At 33.6% G+C, this 10367-nt stretch overlaps 1 protein-coding gene across 1 annotated transcript; it reads right to left on the reverse strand.

Annotated features, from left to right (window-relative positions):
* Positions 1-1266: 1266 nt before the first annotated feature.
* LOC132749711 (hyaluronidase-like) lies at positions 1267-9698 on the reverse strand. The gene is made up of 5 exons (XM_060739585.1): positions 9321-9698; positions 8426-8676; positions 7605-7745; positions 3095-3305; positions 1267-2563 (listed from the first exon to the last, which is right to left on the reverse strand). The coding sequence occupies exons 1-5, from the start codon at positions 9615-9617 to the stop codon at positions 2093-2095; spliced, it is 1371 nt and encodes a 456-aa protein (XP_060595568.1). The 5' UTR covers positions 9618-9698; the 3' UTR covers positions 1267-2092.
* Between the last annotated feature and the right edge of the window lie 669 nt (positions 9699-10367).

The raw sequence follows: 10367 nt of genomic DNA on the forward strand, positions 1-10367 counted from the left end.
TAAATGCTGATGATGACGTTAACGTAAATGTAACTTATGCATTATCACGGTAGTTGGAATTATAAATGAACGGATAAGGAACGTCGTTACGTAACGGTAGTATGGTGGAGACCGTAACATTCACGTGTGTACCGTTCAATCTAAATTGCATTTGCACGTGATCCATAACTAAGACGTGCCGTGCGCTTGATCAATAAGCATGTAAAGTCTTGCTTGAATTATTAAAAATAAATCTAGATTATTGTAAATTTAAAAATATTCTAATCGGTAGGCCTATACATCTTTAGACATTATGAATTGCACAATCTGGTATACAGTATTTGATATGTAAAACTGACGTATTATCTTGCATAATTAAATTCATAAAAAAATGTGTTGTTTCATTTTCGCCAGTTGTCCTCCAGCTATATGGATGAACCAAAATAACTGTATAAGAATAAATAAGATATATAAATTTAGTTTTCAGCTTAAACATATTTATTTCCCAAATATATACATTTACTTATATACATACAAATCAAACATTTTTTTAATTCAAGAAAAGTATAAGAACGGAAGACTAAGTCTCATAAAATTCTTCTCCTTGAAATATATTAATGTCTTAAGACAATATCATTTGACATTGCCTCTGAAATCATCAAGTTAAAAAAATATAAGCTCTCTTTCCCATTATTGTAAACACTTTCAAAAAGTGTTTTTATTCATCCCAAAGCATCCTCTATAACATAAACATGCATATGACAGTTATGCATTTCCATATGCGATAGAAAATGTATTTTATTTAAATTATAATGACAAATTAAATATCTTGTATTAAGAATTTCAATATGCTTTGTAAAATATCAGTGATATCAGAAGCAGCATGTGGGTAAAATTTTACAAGAATTATAATTAATGATAACAAGAGCTGCCGGTAGGACGGTGCGCTCGACTAATCTCAGTACTTGCAATTGGTAGTAAAACAAACGCTTGGATGATGTAGTCTTTCAAAATCCATTTTAAAGTTATTGACCTTGGACTGTGACCTACTATTATGTTCTCAATTAATTCCCTTCAGTAGCTTTTGAGATACCAAATTAAACGCAAAAACTGAACCAAAGTGTGACGCCTACATCAGGTTGAGTTCAATTGCTCTTCATATTCTTCTAAAAGTCGAGCTAAAAATATGTATAATTTTAAAGATAACCATGCAGTAATACAGTGTTGAGATTTGTAGTAAAATCTCAGCATTGCTGAAGTGGGATTGGACAGGAAGACAAAGTGAAATTTTCAATCGATGAATTGGTAAAATTTTACTTTTTTTCTTTCGTCATTATCTACTTGTACTTGGTATATATAATTATGTGAAATATCAAAGTTGTATGACGAATTAAATGAAAATTCTCATAAAAGATCAAATGATCACAAAGATCAAGTGATTTACTATGCGGTAAAGATCACTGTCTGTTATTAATTTTCATTTTATTTGATTTATTTATTTTTCTTATTTTGGTAAAGTTTAAATTTATAAAGATTTTTTTTATATAAATATCTAAATCTGCCAAAAGATCCGTTGTATATAGATCTGGTGTATTTAACAATATATATAAGCCCAACGTCGAAGCTTTTTAGCATTTTAGCATAAGCAGAAGCACTGCGGAGGAAGACAAAACAAAACTGAGTACACGAGATACATACTTACAGGAAAAGTAGTTCTTTCAATTGAAAATTTGGAGTATGTATAAATGACATTGAACGAAAACAAAGTGCAGCATACGACATAGGAGCATTTACTCCCGTTTTGAAGTCTCTATATATAAGCTACTGTACACAGAAAAAAATCACATGAAAAAATCGGCAGGCCACAGCCGGGGCTCGAACCACGGGTCTCTGGATTGCTGGTATATATTGCCACTGTATATAGGAACTAAATGCGCGAGCAATACATACAGTCGAAATCAGGTGGGGAAAAACAATTTTAACGATGGAATTGAAAACGTTATGTACGGTCATTGTAGGTATCGGTTATAATACCGGTATTTCTAAAAACAGGTTTTGTCTTTCTTGTTATAAGGATTTCATTTTATAAGTAAGAATCATCTGAACTTTAAACTTAAGACCAAAACTGTTTTTCTTTGCAAAACTGTCCTTTCCAACCCTGGAAACAGTAACACGAGAATCCTGGATATTTCTCACGGAGGGCCTCTTGGTTGATGCCCTCGAGGGTTATATAACCAACTACCTTTTTCATTCTTCGAAATGCATTTGATAGTGTGCTCATAAGATTCTCAATCATTTCTCTAAAGAGTCCATTTGAAGAAGATTCAAATAAAAGAGTATCTGACGTTTTGGATTTATAATTCCAGTCAGTTTTGTAGCATCTTCCGTGTGAATTGCAAAGTTCCTTGCTGCATTTCCATGCTTTGATCGTGACATTTTTTATAAAAGGGCCAAGGGTGGAGTCTAGGTAATCTCGCAAACGTGTGCAGTCACTTGCATTTCTAAACCAAGATGAACTACCCCACAATGCAATACCATTTAGACCAGCTTCCGCTACTTGCTGAATTGTGTTGTTAAGGTCTCCCTGAAAGTGACAGAAAAAATAATATTTATCGATTTATTATTGATATGTCTTTTTATGTAATTTTCTATTTATCATTGATTGATTGATAGATTTTCAACAAACCTACCGAACAACCGATTGGCTCATCAGCAATGTACATCATCAGTTTTATATATCATCAACATTATCATATTAAACATATTGTAATTATCGTCGCAAACGTAATTATTGAGTTCAAACTAAAAGAGCACCAAGTTGGTTCTATAATGACGTGCGATAACTATGGTGATGTCATCTGATGTCATGCAGTTATGTCTTTTAAGCTCGATTGCGTAACAAGTTCTTGCAATCACTTTCGAGTCCGCTTCCTGGAACCAACGAGCACTGGTGTCATATGAAGAAACATGATCGTGGCCCGAGTAGGGTTCTAACCCATGCTCCCTTGGTTGAGAGGTAGACACCTTAACCATACTAGGACACCGCTCCCCTTCGCCGTTCTTTTAAGCACAATTAAAAGGATCAAATATATTAGTGACAACAAAAATGACTTGCCAGATCATAGAATTTCTGTTGCCCTCCTCTGTAAAAATACGTAGAATAAGGAACAATTAATGGTAAATATTCACTCCCATAGTTTTTCTTCACTCGAAGAGCTTCTTTCAGCTCGCCACAAACATAATCGTATCTATCGGCGTGAGTCCTTGATTCGGAAAGGTATAAGGAAGGAAACAACGATGTGCTGTCATGAAACATCCAGCCCAACCTGATAATATAAAGCATCAGAATGACAGTGATGTGAAAATATAGTTCGTTCATCTTAGTTTCAAATGTTGTACGATTAGAATCAATGAATGGTATCTATGATTAATGAGGGTCCATCCGCCCGGAGTGCACAAAAACAGATTTCGCTGTCAAGTACGCAACCCCGGACATGTCACCAGTGATGCACGGTTTAATTTGGAAAAGAAAAACGGTGATTTTTATACATATGTGCATAATCCACAGAGTTTTAGCAAAAGATATAACTTTAAACACGACCAAAGATCACCTTTAAGTACAAAAACTTGAGAAAACTTTGATGCAGGTAAGCCCGAATGACAAGAAAGGGCCTAATTTTCAAGTTATCATTGCCTAGCTAGGGTCTCACGTACCCTAAATCTCTTCCTCGTAGGCCCAGCTGAGCCGAGTGGTTAGAAAAGTTGTGTCGTCTATGTACAAAGTTGCCCGATCGGATATACTCGACGTTCAATTACCAGAAAATAGACGGAAAACAGTTGCAATTGCAAAGTGCTTTATATGTGGGCTTTGCTTACACACTTATCTTTTAAGTCAATACACAATTTATAGCCTATGTACATGTTGATAGCCCTAATAATTATTTTGTTATCTGAAACAGGATCTTATGCTGCTTTTGTGACAGATAACTATCATAACTATGACTTTCTAATTTTATATCAAATTATGCAAATGTAACATTTTAACAAGGTCATACATTGTTAAGCTACAACTAGCGAAATATTCGAAAGAAACAAACGTTAAATTACGTAGTTTTCATATCCTTATGGACATACAGTACGCTCACCGCGGGTTTTGCTTTTTCTGCGATACTACCGCGGACGATATTTTTTTATCGCGGACAAACGCGGGGGTTCGTCCGCGATGAGAAGCCTAATTTCCCCGCGATCCCCGGTGTTCAGTTGTTTCCACCATGGACAAAATTCTGACGACCGTTCTTCATTTATCGATAAAATCAGTCACCCGTTTCCCGCGGGGGAACGCCATGGTCAGTTGCTCCAAACATATTAGACGTTTTATTATTTTTTAACGTCATCTTTTTTACACAATGACTTGAAAATTGACCACAATCGTCTCCTTAAATGTTATTATACGTTAAATTATTTGAACGGAATTTGAAATAAAAATAATTACAGCTGTACCTGTTTTTGTTGTTGTTTTTAATATTTTTGTTATAAACGTCCACAAAACTATTCGTCCACATACCAATATTTTTACAACTGAAATCACACAAATATTGTACCAGAAAATGCGACTCTTGTCGCGTTGACTGTCTTAAGGAAGACATTTTACAGTGTAGAAAGTTATGATTAAGACAATTTATGACTACAGCTATTGCTAGATTTTTTTCTGAGAATGAGATAACTGTCGAATATGTTTATATAAATCTTTAATTTAGATTAACTAGCCAATGAAAAACATTTGCTCCATTAGGTAATTTTGAGAACAACTCGGAACTTCAAAGCATTTTCAATTTATAGTAACAAACAACTAACGAAAATAACTGCCAAATGCTCGTTTGCCTTATATACATGTTTGTACATGCATACTGTTCATAATAAAATAACAAAAGTATAACGTCAAGTTTAACAAAATTCTGCAAAAAAAATCTATAAAAATTAAAAAGAACAAGCAAACACACTACTAAAACAAAAATGAAAATAAACTTCAACAGTTGATACAAACTTCAAAACATATACATTACGCTCACACCTGTAATTAGATAAATCAAAATATCATTTAATGTATATTTTGGTGAAATAAACGCTTTCTTTTAATGTTCGAAATAAAATATAAGACTTTATGATCAACATGCAAATAAACAGGAACAGTAAAACGCATCTGACAATTGAAAGAGACGTCCTGGAATATTGCCTGAATAAAATTGTTGAGGGTTACGTTTTCAAAGTTTTTAAATAAGAAACAAAAGCTGGCATATAAATTGTTGTAGCATCTTTTTCATAAGTGTCATATGCCGAATTTTTCATTATTTGACTTCAAGTTTCTCACTACCATGAAGTTGCGACGACAATGATTTATCTTGATGTCGAATACATATTATACATTACCCAACACAATAACAAGAAGAAGAACAAGAACAAAAACACTGCATTTGTACATGTACTTTTATTACAACAAAAAAGAAAGAAAACAAACAAATTTTACATATAGTTACATGTATATGTACAGTACATGTTACAGTACATGTACGTACGTATACTGATGTTTAAATACAGTAATTAATTTTTAAAATTTAAGGTTTCCACCGCGTTGACCGGTGTTTGACCGCCGCGTTCCTCCGCAATTTACCACTGCGTTCCGCGGGGAAACGGTTTCAGCCGCCGATTTATGTCCGCGGTGGTGAAAATTTTCTGTCCGCGGGGTCACGCGGACAATATCTGAGCAAATTTTCGTCCGCGGTAAACCTCATCCGCGGGGTCACGCGGGTTTTGAAAAAGTCGCGCTGAGCGTACTGTATCTGAAGAAACTGATAACGAATAATGCTATTGTTGTATAATGCATTTAAGAAAACAGACATATAAAATTGCTATATCTAAATGTAATTTGACAATCGCATTTCCCGGGTCTTTCTGTTAAAATTCGGATAGCGCATGCGCCACAGCTTTGAAAAAATCCTTTGTTACATGTGGCATGATCCAGTACAAAACAAATATCTTAACAAGAAAAGCATTGATGCAAAGCATCAAAGGGCGTCCAAACAGCAGGTGCAGATGAACTAGTAGATATATGATGACAAGATATTCTCATAAACTTTTCAATGGTTCATTGGGTTTTACCAGAATTGTATATCACTTTTGAATGATCGGACGAAAGACATTGTTCATTATTTATAACTTTGATCGGCATGCTAGAAATTAGAATATTACTTGTTATTTCTTTATGATCGTGGTTATTAATAGCAACGGATATACATGTATACAATCATTTATAATCCATATGTGAAACGCATGATCAACACCATACTTGTGTAATTGTCCCTTATTATGTTATTGCTATTAACGAGGTATCTTAAGGTATCTGTTCACACTAAGTAACAATATGACACTTGTTATATTACCATGTTGATCATGTTGAGCATAATTGTTTATTATACAATAAATGTAATTTCTATTTTAATAAAAAAAAATACAGATTTTATGAATATTGTTTTCTTTTCTTTTTTTGTGTGTGTTTTATGCGCTATTTTAATACTGAGTTTTTACGTTTACTACTATTTTAAGAATTCAATTGTCATAATGATCGACGATTATAAGTCAAAACTTAACTGGAAAAAGTCAGTAAATCATGGTTAATCTTTCAATTTATAATATTGTTTATTCTTAAACCATATACATGTACATTTGTATTTTTCTTTATCATTTTTTAAATTATCAATCAATTGAATAATTCATAAAATCTGATTTGTAACTTTGAATAATTCCTCGGAATCTTTACTAAACACGAATAACAAATTATATAAAATGTTTTAAAGTTGATAGTGTCATATTAATGCCATAAAAATGTACATTTTTTCTCAATTATTGTACATATTTATTGTTTTTATCTCATATAGATAAAATATAACATGCGATTTGTGTTGTTGGTTTTTTATTTTCGAATTGTATGTTTATGTATAATAATAATCAATCAATTCGAGAGTTGATCTGTGTTTATTAATTATTGTAACCAAACTAAGTGACAAACATTCATTTTGAAAAAAAAGCTTATTTATCTGTAAAATATTTGTTCTGTTCTGTAACGATATCTACTCCAAAACCGGGAGAGACCGGACAATAAACGTGTTGTACTATTCGCCGGTCATTAGTAAATCCCGGGAGAGACCGGGAATTACCTAGGTGTACATCCCTCTATAAATAGATTTTCGGAATATTAAGGTCATCAACTCATCATTCTATTAACAGCTTTCGGAATAACATACCATAATAACCCACTGTGTACTACAAAATGATAAGCAAAAATACCCCGAAGAGCGCGATTTATTGACGGAAAAGGTTATTTCATTTGAAAATGTTTGCATTGCGAAATTCTCCAGTTCGCCATTCATTGTACATATCGCGACTAATTAACAATCAAGCACCCTCATACCGATCATTCCGATCGGCTTTTATTATTGGCAACTATAAAAGGCTCGAGAAGTTGCTGTCGCCCTTTCACAAAATCTCATTTCATTCCAATAGGCGCCGCGCTTCGGCGCGGACGCCAATAATTACAAACAAGTCAATGTAGATTGGAAAGAAACACCTACTTGTCATTCATTTGTATTGTTGCATTAGAACAATGAATTTGTCCCTCAGCTCGGTTGTAGCAATTGGGAAACAGGTAAAGGCCCCAGTAACCATGAGGTCGCAATTTCCTACATGTCACTAAGGTAGATTCAATGAATTCTCTACAAAATAATATATCAACACAAATTTAAAATGGAAAAATCTCATCTTAATCAATGGAAAATCTCATCTTAATCAATGGAAAATCTCAGGACCAATTAATTCAAATTTATACTTTAATTATCAGAGAGGATCCGTTACCCGGCGGTTTGAATCATTCAGTTCGAATGCCGTCACGTCAACGCTGTACCAAGGACTTTAAAGAAAGCCATCTGGTCGGTTTATGGCAGGTACTCATACACTTACATTTTTTGTCTCTAAACAGTTACCCATTAGCCATACAAATGAACTGTCTTTTTACTTATTTTACTCTTTGACAATGGTTATGATTAAGGTGATTTGATATTTTTTATGGAAATCAAAATGCTACTTTGTTTACATTTTGCTTTCTTAATGACTCATGACTGCAGATTCAGTGCCTCTTTCTTCAGTTGTTTAACATCTAACATGCTCTAAATCCTTTATTAAATCATTATTAAACACACTTTTGACTTAAAAAGATTTCTGAGGCTTAATGTGCCTTTAAGGAGAGTTCAAAGGGGAGATAACTATTGAGATATAAAACCACACATGTATATAATGTGGATGTTGATAAGGACTCGGAAGACGAATATGAAGAACATTTTACTTATGTCTTTAGGAAAAATAACAAAATTAACTTCTACAGAAACAAATAAAAAACCTTGCAGCAGTTTCAAATTCTTTTTGCGCCTCTTCCCGGATCTTGTCCTTGGGCCAATCAGGATGTTTGTTGCGAACGAGGTCCTCGGATGCCCGGATGTACCTCCTCATGCCAGTATTATAATAATCCCGTCTAAACATTGGTCTCCATGACTCCCAGTCAATAACAGCCAGTCCATTGAAGCCTACATTCGGCATGTAGTGCTCTACATCTTGTTCGAGTTTTAACAAGTGAGCTGTGATGTTTGCTAGCTAAAATTAAAAGCGGAACATGACTGACTAAAGGGGCCCTATATACGGGGTTTAGACTTCTCCCTAGATTTCTCCCTTCCAGGGTCTTTAAAATAAAATAAATTTGAAAGACACTGTACCATTAGGAATTTAGATCATTGTTCCATCGACAGATAAGTATAAATAGCAATAATCTTCAGAAATACATGTAATCTGAAAAGGGGTTTGCAAACACATATTTCTTACATTTATTTTTTGAATGTGTACAATGCCAGATATACAACCTAGTTTTTTTTTTATCATACTAAGAAGAAATTCAGCATTCATGAATATAGCCTCTTAAACATATACTTTAAAGGTAAATAAGACTTTAACTTACCAAACAAATTAAAAGAAAATGTAAAACCTTTTATACATGTTTTTATAAACAATGGTTATTGAATATATACTATACCGGATGGAAATGGATCAAGAGCAAGTGAAAATTTCTCGTATCAACTTAATCATGTCAAAATTCAGGCACTTGAACCGAGCTCACGATTTATGTAGCGGAACAATTCTCGAGTGTTCAAGCTCACATAAGGAAAGTACTTAACTATTTGGATTATCATTTTCGCTATTTTTACTTTAAACACCATAAGTGAGAGAAATAAACAGTTGTAAACCTGTGGCAAGCCTCCATTGATAAATGTTCCATCTGCGCCAATCTTCGGATATAGTCCTAATCGGCTTCCGTAGAAAATCACGATTTCGTCTCCAATGAAAGTGTCGTTCTGGTTCGCCACAATATCAAAATATGATAAATCCAACTCAACACCAAACTTTCTCTCGCAGACTGCAGAAGGCGAGTTCCACACAGACACAAAAGCACGGTCAGCAAATCCGACATTTCCAAAGTTCGTAAAAGAATGTGCTAACGAAAAGATGTTAAACAAATGAACAAGTAAATTATTACCCTCCATTTTTGACTCATGTGATATTTATTTCGCCTGAATGCTCATATTTATAGTTATAATACATATACATGTATATTGTGTGATTCTATTTATAGCAAATCAAGCATAGTCAACTACTTTCTATCATGTGTCCTGTTCTAGCATAAGCGTATCACTGGGACTCATTGTTTCTTTCTGTAAGCGAATTATGAAAAAAATGCAGTTGCTTAAATGTTCATTTGCAAGTACCCTAGTAATTTGAACGACTTCTGAAAGGAGAGGTCATTTCTCTATTTACCATAAAGGCTTTTGAAGTATAGAGAAATGCTGAAATGGGTTTATTTTTATTATTTCTGTATGTTTAAAGGTACCCATTGGCAATATATGAGAGCCTTGCAACCACGTGAGTAAAATCATTAATTGTGTTTAATGTTATGTGTAGAATACATAATGCCACTTTGTTCTACGTCTTGCATGACAACTTATTTTACGTCAACATTTTCACATTCCTATCATGCTCTAAATCTATAACAAAAATCATTATAAAACACAAGTTTGCCATTTTGTTCAGAAGAAAAGTCGTATTATTTTCTGATGTTTGATGTGCCTTTGACTAAATATCTTAACTTGATCAAAGAATTTCTGAGAAAAGTGTACTGCATGTACATACATGGTTTGATGGTGGCATTTCTTAAAAGTTTTAATTTATTTATTCAGTTCTTGTATAATTAAAAAGACTGTTACGGTTATTTGGTCTTTCCAGCTTTATTGGTGGAC

Source organism: Ruditapes philippinarum, unplaced genomic scaffold, assembly GCF_026571515.1.
Source record: "Ruditapes philippinarum isolate M1 unplaced genomic scaffold, ASM2657151v2 ctg73_1_1_1_1, whole genome shotgun sequence".
Lineage (NCBI taxonomy): Eukaryota > Metazoa > Mollusca > Bivalvia > Venerida > Veneridae > Ruditapes > Ruditapes philippinarum.